General features: G+C 37.8%; 1 protein-coding gene across 1 annotated transcript; it reads right to left on the minus strand.

The window, feature by feature from the left end:
• Nucleotides 1-11,290: 11,290 nt before the first annotated feature.
• On the minus strand, nt 11,291-18,656 carry Epm2aip1 (EPM2A (laforin) interacting protein 1). The gene has a single exon (XM_005383692.2). It carries the CDS (start codon nt 18,636-18,638, stop codon nt 16,812-16,814), a length of 1,827 nt encoding a protein of 608 aa, XP_005383749.1. The 5' UTR covers nt 18,639-18,656; the 3' UTR covers nt 11,291-16,811.
• Nucleotides 18,657-18,824: the final 168 nt, after the last annotated feature.

Raw genomic sequence — 18,824 nt, forward strand, 5'->3', positions numbered from 1 at the left:
TGCTTGCACATGTATGTTTGATTTATTTCACTTATGAGTATGGTCTCTAGTTGTGACCATTTAAATATAAAGGCCTCGAGTTTATCTTTCTTTATTGGTAGATTTGTTTTTCTTACTTGAAAGTTCCTATTCAACTAACTCACCAGATAAAACCTAGCCACAGACAAGCCAGATAGATTCAAAGGTTTATTATCCCAGTAAAATTAAACACCTAGAACAGACCTACTAGAAAGCTCAGGTAAGCCTGGAGCTTCCCTCCATTTGGTTTTCCCTGACCTCACTGAACTCCAGAAAATTTGAGGAACTAATGGGTTCTCATGTGTTGTTATTTCTTCAGCCTGACAGGGCCTTCCCACCCTCTTCCATTTGACCCGTCCTCTCTGTCATCCTCTCCCATGTCTAAGCCTAAACTGACCCACCTCCCCAGACCCAGTCTGTCCATTTTCACTACTTCCTGCTTGCTGCTCCTTATTCAGCCTCTGTTACAGCTCTTTTCATCTTGTTTTATAAATGTTCGTCATTTATATAATGCATGCCCCCAAAATCTAAGATTTTTGTCGTGTTCTTTCTATGTTCCCAGCTGTCTGGCACTTAGCTGACAATCCTTGTGGAATTATTAATTAAATAAACAGTATATATCAGTAATGAGACCAATGTCATGAAGCTACTAATATAACTACAAAGTAGTACTCATGACAATAAGTTTATCATCATAGGAAATCAAGAGTGGGGCAAAATAACATTCACTAGGATTGCATTTGACCTGGGAAACTAATTCTTATGGGGAGGCAGAGGCACAAAGGAAGAATACTCAGAAAATGAAACGAAAGCCTCAGAGGTCAACAGAAAGCCTGAGGTGGACTTGATGGGGTGTTGAGTAAGACAACAAATGAAATGCAGTGGCTGAAACAGGTTCCTAAAGGGGGAACATCCAGGAGAGGATTGAATAAAGGCAGCTAAAGTGGTGGGATGGTAAGAGTGAGAATGTGCTGCCAGCCATCTTGAGAGTGCCTACATCTTGAGATCCATCTTGAGATCCATCTTGAGATCCACAGCCTACAGCTTGCCCCATTTATGTTCCTGTCCTCACCTTTGTCTCACAGAATAAAGTGCATGTGTCCACGTTCACAAGTCCAACTTGTAAAGACGTTTATTCCCTATGATGCTCTAATGATTACCGTTTCTCTTCTTGGTCTTCAGACCTGGAAGGACATACTTCACCAGGAGCTGTTCCTCTTTCCTTTTAGGCATGCCGCCACCCTGAGGCAGGAGTGCGTACCTACAGGACTCCCCCGGAGGCTCATGTCCTACCTCCAACCTTGTGGATGGGAATTGTATTCAAGCTCAGCACCTTCCTGGATCCAAACTGAAAGACCTTTAAATATTACACAGAGATGTTTCTTTACATCAGCTGAGACCAAGACAAGAAAGACCATACATTAAAGTCAACACACACACTGCCAGGGCCTTCCACACTGCCAGTGCTTAAAAAAAAATCTCTGCTTAGTGAGTTCACATGAAAATTATATTTTCTAGTAAATTTTGTCTTTTTTTTCAGGAAAGTGAGAGTAAAAATATGTCACCCCCGTAAGCCTATCACTCTAAAATAGTCACTATTTTTCTGAGACAGAGTCTCACTATGTAGTTCAGGCTGGTCTTGAACTCACTATGTAGCCCAGGCTGGCCTTGAACTCAAGGAGATCCTCCTGCTTCAGCCTCCCAAATGCTGGGATTACTGACATGCACCATCACATGGCTAAAACAGTCACTACTGATGCTTAGTAAGCAATTCAAAAGAATTAGATTTGCTCATACTCTCTGTGAACCATTAGCTATATGAAACAATATACACATATGGGAAAAGACATCTCAGGTTAAGTGAAAATCAATTCTATTTAGAATCCTGTTCTATTTAAATCCTTTTTGGCTTTAAGTAACAAAAAACTTACCTCAGATTAGTTTAAATAAAGATGTACTGGCTCATTGTTGTGGCTTGTATCTCGATGTCCTCCAAAAGCCTCACATGTTCATAGGTGGGGCTTTTGGGAGGTAACTGGATTTAGAGGTATTTGAATAGGGGTTAAGGGTATGATAACTGGATTAGTCCACTAACTGGGTGAGCATTGTTCTGAATGTTGGTAATGGAAGCCCCGCCTTCGATGTGGGTGGCACCAATCAACAGGCTTGAAGCCTGGATGGAATATAAAGGGACAGAAAGAAGGCAGGCTTGCTGCTTGCATCTTCCTGCCTGCTACACCGCAGGCTGTTTCTCCCCTATGACACCAGCTGATTATGGACTGAAACCTCTACAAGCTGTGAGCTAAATAATCCTGTCCTCCTTTAACTTTGGGTGTTGGGTATTTTGTCTCAGTAACAAGAAAAGTAACTAAGACATTTATGTACCAAAAAGTCCAGAGATAGTATGAGAGTCAGACATGTGTGTTCAGAGTTTCACTCTCAGGAAGATTCAGCTTTCATGATGACGCAATATCATCTGGAAAGGATATAGGTATCCCAAAATAAAGTCCTCCCCTTTATAACATTTGACTCTTTTAAGATCTCCTCATCAATTAAATCCAGTCAACTAGCCTACCATGTGCAGAGCCATGGCAGTCAGCCTTCTGAATTTTTCACTGCTATCTAGCAGAAATCAACCAAGAGATTCCACATATTTGAGGAGAAACATATATATGAAAGGCATTTTTTTAAAAATGACCCTATAGAGTATAGAAATAATTGAGGTTTTTAAAAAAATTACATACACATTAGCATTTACAGTCACTTCAAGGAAGATTATATATATTATAATTATATATATATATATATATATATATATATTTGAATATTTGTACTTCTCCAGCATTTGTATTGACACTTAATCCCGAATGCAATTATAATAAGAGGTAGCACCTATAGGAGGTAACTAGAGCATGAGCACTCCACTCCCATAAATTGAATTAGTGCTTTTATAAAAGATCTTAAGGGAATCAGTTGGTCCCTTTTCCCTTCTGCCTTTCCATCCTGTGAGGATGGAGCAAGAAGGCACTGACTATGAAACAGAGAGACCAGACATCAAATTTGCTGGCACCTTGATTTCAGATTTCTCAGTTTACAGAACTGTGAGAAACAAATTTCTACTATTTGTAAGTCACCTAATCTAAGAAATTCTGCTATAGTAGCCTAAATGGACAAAAACAATATTTTAAATAAGTTATTGAAATGAAACCTATATAACTTAAACTTTTCTTTATTTCCTTTTCTTTCCTTTTCTTTTTCTTTCTTTCTTTCTTTCTTTCTTTCTTTCTTTCTTTCTTTCTTTCTTTCTTTCTTTCTTTTTCCCTAAACTAATCTGCCAAGCTGATCTCAAATTTACAGTCCTACCCAGTTTTTCAAGTAACTATAAATACAGGTATATCCCATCGTGATCAGCAAAATTAAGCATTCTAAGGTGAAGAACTTGGTGGCATGTAGTACATTCCCAAAGTTATTCAGTCACCACATAGTATATTCCATAAGAGTGGTAAAGAAGTATGTAGGGCTCTACCATTTAGATGGTTAAAAGAATATAAAAAATCTAAGGCCTTCAAAGTATGAAGGTCTGATGTTCACTGAGATCCCAGGGGTTATCGCAGTGATAGAACTAGAATAGACTTCACTTTATTTTTAAAAAGTAATCTTATAACAAGCATAATAGCTATAATTAAAATTCCAAGAGATAAAAATGAATATTGAGAATATTAAAAGTTGAAAATGAATATTGCTTGAAACCAAAATTAGCAAGCTCAGAGACTAATTGCAAAATTAAAAAGTGAAAGTAAAACATATTTTACCTATCACATCAGCAAAGATTTGGATTACTACATATGCAAAGAAATAGCATTTGCCTGGCCTGTAATTTGATACATTTTAGAGTTTTAAGTTAGCAATAGCAATTCAAGTTTAAAATATTCTATCTTTGTTTTCAGAACTTCCACTTCTAGAAGTTAATCTCAAATAACAATATAAAACCAATAATATTTGCTGCAGCATTTTTATTTAAACTCAAAAACAGCCCAAGCATCAATCAGTAATAACTAACTAACTAAAAACCAAAAGCTATGGAGATTATTTCCATAAAAGTCAGAAGCATGGATATTTCTAAATGGTAAAAGGAATATTGTGGTCAGAAAGTTGCGTATGAGCCAAGGTGGATAGGGTAGGAGGAAGAAGATTGGTGCAGACTTCCAGGGTTTGAATAAAATTTAATTTATGACCTAGAGTGTGGCTAGATGGGAATTTACTTTACAACAATTCATTAAGACATATATTTGTGCTAATTTACTTTTTGTATATATGTGTTCTAGTCATAGTTTTTAAAGATTTGTAATGAATTATTGGAATACATCTTTGAAGTTCTGTGGGAAAATAATTCCGAACCTAAAACTCCATACCTAATAAGTTAGCTATCAAGACTGAAGAAACACTAAAGCCATTTTCACACCTGTAAGCAGTGAGAGGTTTTATTTGCTATCTAACCTTTTTGAAGGAGGTAATTAAAGGTATTGGCCTGAAAATCAGATGTGAGGAATGCAGAAGGCAAGAAATGGCAGAATAATTTTGTTAATCTGATAATAAAGAAACCTCAGAATGACAACTTTCAGTAGACGTATTAGTTTTTCCGTCACGTTGGCACAATATCTGACACCCACCATTTAAAGGAAGAGAAATTTAACTTAGCTCACAATTTTGGGGAATTCAGTCTCTGGTTAGCTGGCTTCTAGGCACATACATCATTGTGGATGGGCCTGTGGAGCAAGCTGACTGGGAAGCACAGAAGGGGAACAGTGCCAAAGAAGAAGGGAAAGGGGATCCGACATAATATTCAAGGTCACACCTCCGTGGCCCACCTAGACACAGCCAGAAGTATGCTCCATCAGTCCCCCAGCAACTTCCAAGCCAACTGAGTTGACACAAACTTCTCCATTACAATGGGTTTTGAAAAAAAATTGTCAAAATCAAAACAGGAAGGCAACAGGCTCCAAAAAGATATCTTTAAGAAGAATTATAGCTGACATGGTGGCACACACCTGCAAGTAATCTCAGCTACTGAGGAGGCTGAGGCAAAGGATTGAAAGTTTGAAGTCAGTCAGAGCAGCTGAGTAAGACCCTGTCTCAAAATAAAATTTTAAGAACTGGAGAAGAGGCTGGCTTCAAAGCTTTAAAGAAGAATGTTTTTACTTCTCTCACTGAGGAGGAAAAATTAACAATTCAAAGAAAACAAGAAAACGATGACCTAAAGTATGGGATGAATTCGAGCAACATGATCATTTGAGAAAAACGAATCCATACAATTTTCTAGGAACATTGTCCATTGAGGAGTCCAGAACCATAATATTAGAAGTATAGAAGAATAGTTAAAATCATAACAATTTGTTATTATTTATTAATTTTAAACTTGTGTCTTCAAACCATAAAACAAGCATGGGGATTCAGTTATGATTTCTGAGTGGAATGTAAATTTCTTTCAACCGTAACAATGCAAATATAAAAGTGGAGTTCACAGAAACTCAGAAGTGAGAGGAGAAATGAAGGCAAGCACAGGAAAAAAAACCAAGAGACACTGGCAAAAATTAGAGTAAAAAACAAATCACATAAGAATAAAATCTAAATTTGTAAAAGTAACTAACAGAGAGAAAACCAATGATATAATTATGAAAAGTAATAGAAGAAGGAAAGAAGTGGGATGATATAAATTAACTAATCCTCATTAATCATAGGCAGTAGACAATATCTAGAGTTAATTAAAAATTAAATATATAGATACAGATGAAATCAAAAGAGCTCATCATCAAAAAAATCCTTATATGTCACTGTTACCACAACATAAGAATGAGGAAGCAGAGGAGAGACATCAAAGCTTTTCACTATCTCCTTTGGTACTGTTCAATTTTTTATTCTTAAAACCATTAACAGACCTGAATATGTAGCTTAAAAGGAAATATTTATTAAAGTGGATTTTTTTCTCTAGGTATACCCGCTGTGGACATGTTCATGCCTACTCCCTGTCACCGTTCATTAAGTAGGCCCTGTTGCCAGGGAAACTAGCTGTTCACTGATACCAAAAATAATGTTGAAATCTGCTGTTTACCGAGCAGCCTTTCTGGTGAGCTATGACACCTCTCTGAGCTGTGTTTTGACCATGTATGATGCTGTCCAGCTATAGGAAGCTTGTGACACTTGTGAACTGTGACAGTGGATATAGGAAGCTTGTGACACTGTGACTTTTAACACTGGCTAAGGGAGTTATGTCAGTCAGCAATGCCCTGCTGTTCTGCTTTTTTTTTGCAAGCAAACCTACTCATGATAAATTTTTTTTTATAAATTGTATACATTAAAGTACATAGATGACATCAACTATATTACTTTTTCCATACTTGCTTCATTGACCCAGGGTACGGGGGGGGGGCAGAGCGGGGATATGACTTTTATTTTTAGTGGTACTAAGATGGAACCCAGTACCTCAGGTATGCTAGGCAAGTACTGTACTACTGAGCTACATCTACAGCCCTCTTTCTTAAAAAAAAAAAAAAAAATTACATTGTGGTAGAAATAATGTATACTGAAATTTACAGTTTTACCATACACACTTAAATGTATGGTCTGAGGAGTTTTGACAAATATATATACCTGTGGAACCAATACCCCAGTCAAAAGCTATGAGAAATAAATTTCTACTATTTATAAATTCCTAATCTAAAGTATCTTCTTGTGGCTGCCCAAATAAACTAAGACAATATTTTATAAATATTGAGAAGAAATTCACAAAATTTAAAATTCAGTTTTTTAGGTGGTAGTGGTACTGGAAATTATAGTCAGGAAACACTAAGCAATGCCCCTTGCCTTTTAAAATTTTACTTTGAGACAGGGTCTTGCTAAGTTGCTGAAACTGGCCTCAAACTTCTGATCCCTACCTTACCCTCGAGAGTATGGAATCATTGGCTTGCACCACTGTGCTCACTAAAATTTTGCACTATTCTGCTTTGTCCCACCAGGATGTGAATCATCCCTTTGTCTATCATATCTACACTGTATAAGTCACCCCTCCCCAAGATGGCAACTAGTACTTAGTTGCCATCTTATCAATCCATTGTCACAGTAATACGGTGCTTGCATTCAAGTAACTCATTTTTCTTAATAATGGTCCCAAAGCACAAGGAATAATGATGCTGACAAATCAGACAGTGCCAAAAAGAAACTGAACAGTGGTTCTCTTGATGGAAGAGGTGAGAGTTCTCAATAAGGAAAGGAAAAGGGGCTGCTCAGCGGCACAATGCCTGCCTGGCAAGTGCGAGGTCATGAGTTCGATTCTCAGTACCAGAAAAAAAAAAAAAAGGAAAAAATTGTATGCTGAGATTACTAAGCTCTATACTAAGATGGAATCTTCTATCCATGAAATTGTCCTACAGGGCTGTGATGTTATGTCAGGGTCACCAGGTAGGCAAAATGGCAGTTACAACTGAGATGGCTGTCATCTTGTTAAGCTGGTGGTTCCCTATACTGCTGTGCTCTAGGTACCTTCATATAAGTAAATCACAGAATTTGTCTTTCTGTGACCAGTTTATTTCAATTAGCATGATGACTTTAGGGTTCACTCAGGACATACCATGTGTCAAAACATCTTTCCTTCTGAAGGCTGAATAATAGTCTATTGTCTTACCACATTTTGTTTATGCATTTATTTGCTGATGAACATTTGATTCTACCCTTTGTCTATAATGTCAAGCTGTTATGAACATGTTTGAATGCCTGTCTTCTTCCCTTTGAGGTATATTGCCAGAAGTGGGGAGGCATCTTTTATAATATAAAAAATACCAAGAGCAAATGTCTATCAATGAATTAGATACAAGAGGCAGCAGACAAATTCTAGAAAGACACAAATACCAAAAGTGACTCAAGAAGAAATACACTATCTGAATAGATGTACAAGTCAAGAAATTGAATACAGGATAGATACTAGGAAACAGACAGATATATCTTTTGTAGATGGGAAGGGAACCAAGGGATGGAGGGAGGGGGAAAGGGAGGGAAATAGGAAGTAAATATAATTAAGATACAGTATGTTGCTGGGCATGGTAGCGCACGCCTGTAATCCTAACACTTGGCAGGTTGAGGCAGGAGGATCATTGTGAGTTTGAGACCAGCGTAGGCTACAAAGTGAGCTCAAAGCCAGCCTGAACTACATAGTGAGACTCTGTCTCAAAAAGACCAAAAAAAAAAAAAAAAAGATACAGTATGTTATATACATATGTCAGTTCCTCACAATGAATGCAATTATGTACAGCAAACGTACTGATACATTTTTAAATAAATTCATTTTATATTTATAGAGGATTCAATGTATAATGAGGGATAGATTAATTTTTAAACAAGATTTGAACATATTCAACTCAAGGATATAGAAAACAATGGGAAAAAAAGGTAAGGAAATAAAGAATGAATCAAATAAAAGGAAAGCAGAAATCAATAAATTAGAAAATGACACTATTATGTAAGTGTAAGAACAAATTCTTTAAAAACAAAAAGCAAAAACAAAGCAAAACAAAAACTTAATAGTGAGGCTAAGAAAAAGAGAAAGACCAAACGTAAGTAATGAGAGTGTAAATTCAAATACAGAGAAGACAAAGCAAAATGCCATGAATAACTCAATATAGTTGAAAAATTTAAATGGAAACTATCTCAAGCAAAGAAATAAAATTAATTAAATATGTGGGAGATGTAGCTGAAATGAAAACGTTGTTAGTAACTAAAGTAGCACCAGATCCATTTTTAGATAATTTTTTCAGGCCCTCAAGAAACAAGAAATATTTATGCTATTTAAACATTTTATACTGTATACATCAAATATGAAAAATTTAATTTTTTATTACATATCCAATATATTAATATCTCAGAGAAATTTACTAAAAGATTCCTGTGTAATCTCTGAGAGAGATCCTGTCTTAGCCAGTGCTAGCCAGAACCAAAGGACACAGTCCTAAGGATTCTGAGGCTTTCCACCATGAAAAACAGGTTGTTCTTGAAAATGAGCGAAGCATGGGTCCAGTCTGGAGAGGATAGCAATGGCAGGGTGGGGGAAACGTGGAACAGGTCAGAAGACTGGGCTTTCATGCTGGCTGTACTGAATAATTCAGGATAACCTTAACCATTTCTATGGGACTCAATTTCTTTACATGCTAAAGGAGTTAGAATAAATGATCTTGGACCTTTTAATGGTTCCCAAATTTCTGATCAAAAAGAATCAGTGCGAACCCCAAGAGGAGGCAAAACATTCATTAGGATGACTGAATAAGACAGCTCTTGGTGTGCCTGCTCAGCCCAAATCCTCCTATAGTATTCTCTGTCCACCTCAACTACAGGACTGGTGGCCTGAATCACAACTGTTCTCCCGTGGAAAAAAGTGAGCAGCTGAAGCCAATGTTCAGAGAGATTAAAGCAATACACGAAGGGGTCACAGACAAGATCCATAAGGGTACAAAGTTTATTTTGCTGTACGATACCAGATCAGTTCGAGTCTAGTACACCTTTAGTAAATAACTGTCGATGCTGAATTTAATTCCTTTACATAGTTTTCATGAGATATTCCCATATTTCTCTAATCATTCCTCTTTTACCCTCCTCTTAAGCTGGTACAAGTTACCAGGAAGACCTATTAAACAGTATGGAACTCTCCCCTTCAGAACCACCACTCACCTCACTACAAGTATATGCCTGGTCTCAGGGAACTAACATGAAGACTGAACTGCTCAAGTTCCTGCCAGGAATATACAACTGGCATATAAGCAGAATGAGTCAGTGGCACTGGAAAGTTGTTACAGAAACCAGCGAGGTATATAGAAGCTAACTGGCAACATGCTAACATACAGAGAAGGGTAGTAGACAATGGTGGTTGAGAGATATCTCCATATATTCTTTTTGGACAGAATGTCCCCCAAATTCCAATGTTGCAATCCTAACCCCCAATGTTATAGTATTAAGAGATGGAGCCTTTAATAAGCAATTAGGTGATAAGGGTGGACCCCCTCATGGTAGGATTGCTGCTCTTATAAAAAGACACAAGTTTGTTCTTTTTGCTCTCTACCATGAGGATAAAATGAGAAGATGGTTTATCTGTAAACCACTGGAAGTAGTCTCTCATCAGACACCTTGATCTTTCTAGTCTCCATAACTGAGAAATAATGGTTAAAGCAGCCTGAATTTAGACAGCTCCTTCCAATGAAGTCCTTTTTTCTCCTTTAAGTTGTAAATTTCCCTTCCCATTAGTCAAAGCCAAATGCAAACTTTCCCAAGTGCTATTCACTGTCTTGATTGTGGATTCATGGACTTATTATGAACCAAATTTTATTATTTATGTATATGTAGCTTAAGTGCACACGAATAGTTATGAAAAGATGTACTAACAATGGTACATTTAAGGAAGTCTTGCACTTAAGATTTTGTTTATCTCACTGCCTTCCTACTGCTTCTACCTTCAGCTCCCAAACCCCTCCTATCCTTCATGGAACTAAGCACTTACAACCAGAAAAACTAAAATATAAGACCTTACACATCTAAAAAAGCTTATCAAGGTTTGTATTTTAATCTCTAAATCCCTTCTAGGAGTTAAACATTAGTGTCCCCTGGGATAATTAATTTACCATAAACCAGTGTTATGTTTTACATCAAAACCCTTAGGGCTGGACATACACCTCAGTGGCAAAGCATGTGTTTTGGAGGGCAAAACAGAGGGAGGGCACCAACCCTCCCCCTCAACATAACCTCTTTGATTATCTCTTTTAAGAACAGAGACAAGTCGTTGATCTCCAAATTTGCAAGCAGTGTCTGGTACAGAACAGAATGATCTAAATTATGCAGGACTTTACAGGTCATGACAAAGACTTTAGATTTTTGTTAGTTATTTGTTTTTTGTAGTACTGGGGATTCAATCCAGGGCTTTGGACATAGTAGGGAAGAGCACTACCACTGAGCTACATCCCAAGCCCTTTATTTCCTTTTTGTTTTTTGAAACAGGGTCTTGTTGTTACCCAGACTGGTCCTAAACCTGAAGTCCCCTGCCTCAGCCTAGGATATGCCACCGTGTCTAAACAAAGTCATTAGAGGATTTTGAAGCAAGAACTGGCATTATCTGGTTTATTTTTAAAATAAGAATCACTCTTGCTGCTGTGTGGAAAAAATCTATATGAAGGAAATATGAAGGCAGGGTACCAAAGAGTATCGCAAAAGGAACAGATATACATGTTCACTAAGAAACACAAAAATTTTCACAGCAACTTTATTCATAAAGACCACAAACTGGAAACAATCCAAATTTACATCAACATTAGATTGAATAAATTGTAGAACAATCATATAATGGAATACTACACAGGTAAAACATGAACTGCTGCTACATACAACATAGATTACTCTTGTAGATAATGTTCAAAAAAACTGCATATAATTATCTCATTTACATATAATCTTAAAATAGGCAAAACTGATGGCAATAAAAGTCAGAATAACAGTTGTCTGTGTGTGGGAGAGCTATAAAGTACCTCCTGGGGTAACAAATATTTTCTACCTTGATCTGGGTGGCACATTCAAGGGTATATAAAAAAACTCAGAGGTATACACTTACACTTGTAAACTTTTATCTCAATAAAAGACAAAAATATAATGAAAAATTGTAGAGATATGATATGTTAACAAATAGTGTTTATCTTCCAAATTTTTTTTCTGGTTTTCCTCCATGATGCATGGGGTCATTTACACTCCTTCACCTTTGGCATGACCAAGGGCTGCTAAGGACCTACAAGTTATTTGCTCAACTTTCTTTTTTCAGTTCCCAAGTGAGCAGCCAAACCCTGATGCTATCTGCTTTATCAGCCAAGTCCTAGAACGAGGACAATTTACAGCAGGGACCAGTGATCTTTTTTCTATAAAGGGCCATAAGGTAAATATTTTAGGCATATTAAAAATACTTGGCTCTGCCACTGTAGAGAAAAAGCAGCCATAGACAACACATACATGGACAAGGCTGTACTCCAATAAACTTTATTTGGAAACACAGGACAGATTCTATCTGTGGGCTTTAGTCTGCCGGCTCCTTACCTACAGCAGTCTTTAGCCAAGCTGCAATAGACACTGTGTCTGAGACACTAAGATTTTGCAGTTGTTACCTCATGGCAGCCCAGCCCATCCTGACACAGGAATTGATTCCATTTTTAAAAGACTTAAGAACTAACTACTGAACACCTGACTTAGTGATTAATTGGCAAGGATTTAGGAAACTGCTATTGGAGGAAGGAAAAAATAACTTACATGGAGGCAATTCCTACTATACAGAAGTGAAACTGTCCGTGAGATAAACAGAAAGGCAGATAATCTATTCTTTATTAAAGAAAATGTAGAAAAATAAATTACTTTGTTGTCATTGGCTGCATTTGGCAGAATGTACAGAAGAGATGAACTAAAAAAGGAATCAGTTTGCAGGCAGAAATGAAATGAATCAGGCAGGAATTCATAAACTCAAGTATTTACTTGGTAGTATGAGGCAACTTTTCAGTTACAAGATAAAAATGAGAAATCCTTTACCCCAAAGGTTGATTAAAACCTAATTCTGCAGCAAAGATGACTATCACATCTATCATTAGGATCTCTGAATGAGTTTATGTGCCTCAGACTAAAAAGCCCAATCAAGAGTTAATGCTTCAAATTTGAAAAAGTAATTTTAAGAGAGATTAAGGGTATGGCTCTTTTCTTTAAATCTCAAAGGCCCCACTAACCAAAAATTAAGTTCAGAGATGCATAGGAACAAGCAAAGAAATGTAGCAAATCTAAAAGTACACGTTAATCAGCTATCCATTGGGTATCTCCCTTGGGGAGATGATGAGCACATTCTGCAGGTAGGAAAGCAAGCGAAATGAACATCTAGTAACCAGAAGGCCTAAGTCACCCTTCTAATATTTTGTTAAATTTACTTACTTTTAAATTCCAGAAGAGTCAGAAATCAGCTGTAAAGCAAAGTAACAAGTAAATAATATGCCAATTTTTCCTAGGGTTGATGTTTACAAAAGGAAAAATGGGTATTAACTTGTATGTGGCATTATCTTTCTCCAATACCAAATGTAACTTTTTGATTACTGAAGTAGTATCTTAGTTCAACTTAAACAGCTGTACAATCTCCTCTCTATATGTAGGTTCCTTTGGAAATTAAAAAAAATTAAAGATTCCATGCCATGAATGTACTTAATATTACAAAGTAGATTTAAGTGAGTACATCTGAGTTTGAATCGTACTCATGCTTACTAGGGAAAGTGGCAATCTCAGTTTGTTTCCTTAACAACATCCGCAATGTTCCACCCACATGCTAAGCACTGCACTAAATTCTGGGAATACAGTAACAAGGTTCCTAGTCACAAAGAATTTAGCTTCACTTCTTAATTTATAATATGTGGCTGAGAACTACCCAGTGAACAGGTAGGATCACTGTAAAGGTCAAATGAAACTGCAAACAGCTTCAAAGATCATAAAACACCATACAAATACTTATTTATCCAAACATTTACTCAAATGCCAGGCATTGTGCTAAGCATTAGAGATGTAACAGTGAGCAAGTCTATTTATGGTCCCTGCCCTTATAAAGCTTACTCTAGTAGTGATCAATACGCTGCAATAACAAGTGTTAATTAAGTGTATGGCTGAGGAAGCACAGGGAGTACTGAGAGTGCACGGTTGGGCCACTTGGTCCAGAGGGCATCAGTGAAGGCTTTCTAGACAAAGTAGCATATAAACTGAGACCAGAAAGATGAACAGAAATTTCTATTTTATTCTAAGAGCAATGATGAAAGCAGTGGAGTGACATGATTAGACTGACTCGGTTTTTGCTTGGGCAAAGGAAACTAGACAGTTGGCAGTGACAGTGCCACCTATGAAAGAAAGAAGGAAAAAGAGAGGACAAGCAGGGGTGGGGGCAAGATCAATGGCACGGTGTGGTGCCTGTGAAACAGCGTAAGTGGATTTATGTTAACAGTTAGGTATAACTTAGGAAAAAAAAAATCTAGAAAGGGGATATGAATTTGGGATCTGCATATAGGTGGTAACTGAAGCAGTACGAGTTGGGATCAGCCAGGGATATAATTCAAGATAGGTAAGGGCAATGAAGTTTAGGCAGACTTGAAAAAATTAGTAAAGTAAAACCTTAAGGTCAGATACTTGAGGGAAAAGGAGCCTGCAAAGAATGAGAATGCATACCTGGAGAAGATTATCTCCTCAAAGCTAAAATAAAGTAATTGAGTATTTCAGTGATTTTGACAAGCAGTAAGAGAGTTTGGTAGAACAGTTTGGCAATATGGGAGACTGGGAAAGCAAACCCTTCAGAATAATTAGTGGAAATGAGAGATTTGGGGAAGTAACTGTTAAGGACATCAAGTTTTTTTTAAAATGGTACTTACTTTAACTATATTCACCAATACAACAGGATCAATAACAACTATATACTTAAAAATAAGACTGTCATGCATCTACAAAATTTACAGAAAACAGTAAAATACACTTTGTTTTTCTACAGACAAGACTAGTTATAGCAAATTCCCCAGTGCCTAGGATCAAGTTTTAAATCCTTGGCTTATATCCCCACCCACCCCCAAAACACAACTAGATGATATGAACTAACTTTAATATCATCTTAAGCAAAACATACTAGAACATCACAAAATGTACAAGACTTCATTATTTGAGGAACTGAGACTACAAAGCAGAAACAGCTTCCAGGTCTTCCAATAAAGCACTTGCTATGAAAGACAATACTCGAAGCTATCAGGAAATTACCGGTAGATTATTTTTTCAGTTTTTGTCTACATTGTTTTTCTAGTTATTTAAGCTTCATCTTTGCTGATCAAATCATACTTTCTCCACACTTCTTTTTTCTGCCCTAATTATAATAAAAGATCTCCTTAATCTTGATCTTAGCCAAAAAGCCAAGAAGTGAGAGAATGCCTTAATCTGATTTAATATTACACTGATTTATAAATGTTATTGTGAACTCCTTTATTGATCTTACCAGCCACGTTAGAATGTTGGAATTAATCTTTCCTATCAAGAAATCCCTCAGTTTGTCCAACTTGCTGTCCAATTCTTTTCTACCGGTAATTTGACCTGTCCCTTGAAATAAGATAATGTACATGAGGAGGAGGGTCTACTGGCACTCTGGGAGAAAGAATTCTTCATCATGCCAGGCTGTCCTGTGCACTGCATGGGGGAAGGAATGGTTAGGCTTAAATACCAGCAGAAACCCTTCCCCCCCAGTAAATAATGACAACCTGTAAGATGCCCAAAAATATTTCCCAGCATCCACTGCAAGGGTTACTACCCCTGGTTGAGAACCATGATACAACTTTGGTTCTTAAGATCTTACAGCTTCTATTTAAATTACTAGGAACCAGGTCCTTCTAAATTCTGGGTTGTATCCTGGTTCTTCAAATTTACATTAGTGACCATAAAATAATGTGCTACAATAGTTAAGACAGGACTTTGTAGCACAACAGTTTTCAAATTGTACTTGAGAATCTAAGAGTTACAAGTATTATTTTTTATTTTTAAATCAGTTTCACATATTGGACTTTGCACAGCTAATATACGTTGAAGATTAATTACTGTCACAGCACAAATCCAACATCTTACTAGCAATACAGAATTACTACAATGTTTAAATAACACTGCTTCTTGAGATTTGAAAATTTTCTACTTGTGTACTGTCTTAACTATTGAATGTGTGGAGCACTTTTAAATTCTAGAATAAATCCATTTCCAGCAGCTAACAAAATCTGATACTGTATCATCTTAAAATAAAGCGTTTCCTTTACCCAAGATTTCTTCATAAGGCCATGCAGATAAAGACAAGTAAGCTAAAATATCTCAAATCTCTTGATCCTGAAGTGCAAAAATCTTTTTCTTCACCCTTTTGGTAGACTGAAACTTCCGTCCAGAGTAGAAAAAACAATTACTAATTGGCAATGGTCAAGATTCTATACTTACCACAGTTCTTTAAAAGGTAAGCTGATAAAACAGCCCCTACTTGTAAAAAAATTCATGGGAAATCCCAATAGTAATAATTTAGGAAACTCCAAATTGTAGGAAGTCTCCTAAATCAGCAACTTAAAAATGATTCTTGCTCATCTGATTAAAATCTTGTTTAATTCCTGTTAGTAATATCACTGGGGTCGGTGGGGAGAAGGTGAGCGGGAGAAAAACCTGTCAATATTTACTTTGGACTCAGAAATGCTTTAAAAAAATAGCCTCAAACATTTTGTTAGACAAAATACCTCCACTGTATGTTTGTATGCTTTTCCTTTTCAGAAACTTGTGAACTTGCTATGAGTTTTTGTAAACTGAATTAAATACATTTAAGGAGTTGACGATTTTGGACTATGTATCAGAATTTTAACATTATATTAAACTAAGCTAAAATTTTTGGCATATATCTTCAGAACACCTTAAAAACAGACTTCTAGTTCAACTCACTATCAATACTAAACTCCGTTAAAATCAATTATATCATACAAAGTAAAGGACAATGACTAGTCATTAAGCTAAGTTTCTAAAGTAGAATTCTCATGTTTCAGTCCCACGCTGCCATAGGAGATGGAAAAAAGGCAACTGTTGGAAGGCTGTGAATTCTGATCCGTTTCGATGTCTTGTAATAAACTTGGTGTTTTACAGGAATCTAAATTAGTAAACTTTGAAAAAAATCTTTTTTTTAGAATTGAATTCTTGTTCCAGTGCTGTACCACAAAGACTTATGGATTAGATTCAATTCTTTCTCTCATAAGATCATCCCAGCGGGGATCCATTTCAGTTGTGGCAACCCGGAAAAGAGCTTGAAGATGCTCATCTGTCAATGGCTGGCTCAAGGTGTGTTGGTTTCGTGTCAAATATGCAAAAGCCTTGTCACAGATTTGGTTGCTATCAAACAAGGATGCCACTTTATAGGCAACCCCTTTAATAATTGGGTAAGTTTCAGAAGGCAATCCCGCATAGAACTGCCCCAAGTCTTTGACTCTGTATTCATTCCAAAGGTTAGTGTTTGCCTGAAGTTTTGTTAGCTCCACCCTTACTGAAATAGGCGCATATTCAGGCTTAAAGTTAAATGGATTTGCAAAAAGCTCTAAGTCTTTTTTAATGAATCGGAGGTCCTTAAAATGTCTCTCAAAATCTTTTTGTAGGCGACAGATCACCATTTGATACCTGTCAGGCTCAAATATTTTTTGATCTTCCTTAAATTGCTGTTTTAGCTCATCAACAACTTCGCTGAAGGCAGGAAAATCTGTTAAATCTTGTTCTTCAATTTGTCTCTGAAACAAATTCAGCTTACCTTCAAAAGTACAAATATGGTCAAAGGCAGTAGCAGCAAAGACTCCACTAACCTGCAGTTCTTCACTGAGTTCTCGAAGGTGGTCCATAATATCCACCAAAAAGCCAAAGTCACAAAGCCATTGCTTGTCTGTAAAATGGACCGTCGTGGCCCCTACTGAAACCAAAAATGCTTCTATTTCTTTTCTTAGTGAAAATATCAGTTTTAATGTTTTCCCTCTTCTAAGCCAATTGTTCAGACACCGTCCATTGATCCTTTCACCATGCTCTGATTCAGACTCAGTGAGCAATGGCTGAAATTCCGGTCGCCTAACACCTCTGGTCTTAATCATGACTATCCATTCGGATATGGTATTTACGATTTGATTAACGTCTACATCGTAAGAACTCAACAGTTCCAAGTGAAGAAACCCTGAATAGTGGATAACATTCCAACAGTTGGGGCTCACGGCCTTTTCTCTCATGTACGAGACAAGTCCCGAGTTCTCCCCAATCATCCTCAAAGTGTGAGTGGTGGTCAGTCCAACCATTCGCTGCAAGCTAAGCCCTGCTGTCTGCAGGGCCTCTAGAATCGCCGACATGAGCGCACCGACACTGAAGTGATGAGTCAGGTTGATGATGGTCAGAAGGTCTTCCTGCACCTCCAAATCGGAGTCCACGCCACGGATAAAGACGAGGAGATAGTTCTCATAGGCTACAAAAGCCTGGTCGTCCAGAGCAAGAGAATAGGCCCTAAAGTTCCTGGCTCGATTAAAAAGCTGACTGCGTAGATTATTGTCAATGCTCAAAATCCTCTGCCTCGTGATCTCCGGAGATAAATCAATGCCTTCCAGGACGCCTATCTGATCAGGCAGTACCTCTCTCAGAAACACCTCCATGCACTGGTACACAAAGTCCCCCTCACCCCAGCCGCGGCCCTTCAAAGCCAACAGGCGGCAGAGCCCGAGGCCTGCACGCGCAGCTTTCTCCTCGGGAGTGAGCACGTCGGCGATCGACACATCGCCCTGCCGGAGACGCTCCACCAGGGCCGCGCGCTCCTCCTCCGTCACATACCGCTCGTAGAATTCGTGTTCGGCCTCATAGTGGCGTCTGACATCGCGTTCGCGGGTAGAAGCGACGAGACGGTGACACACCAGGCACAGAGCACCGTTGCCCTCCGGAGGCTCCACCACCAAATAACGCTGGGTCCACTCGGGCCGGAAAACAAGAGCTTCGTCGACTTCCATCTTGCTCCTTTTGGGCGTCATCCACATTCTGCGGGAAGCCGCAAGAGCACCGCAAACCTCAGAGAGGCCACAAGGAGAGGGGAGGAGCCGACCGGGAAAAGCACCTCTTTGGCTCTGCGACAGATCACCTCAGCGGGAAAACACCAGCCTCTGCTATGACAACTCCCTTCCTATTGGCTGGAGATTTCGTATTCTCCTGCAGCTACTAGGAAA

Source organism: Chinchilla lanigera, unplaced genomic scaffold, assembly GCF_000276665.1.
Source record: "Chinchilla lanigera isolate Chin_1 unplaced genomic scaffold, ChiLan1.0 scaffold00020, whole genome shotgun sequence".
Lineage (NCBI taxonomy): Eukaryota > Metazoa > Chordata > Mammalia > Rodentia > Chinchillidae > Chinchilla > Chinchilla lanigera.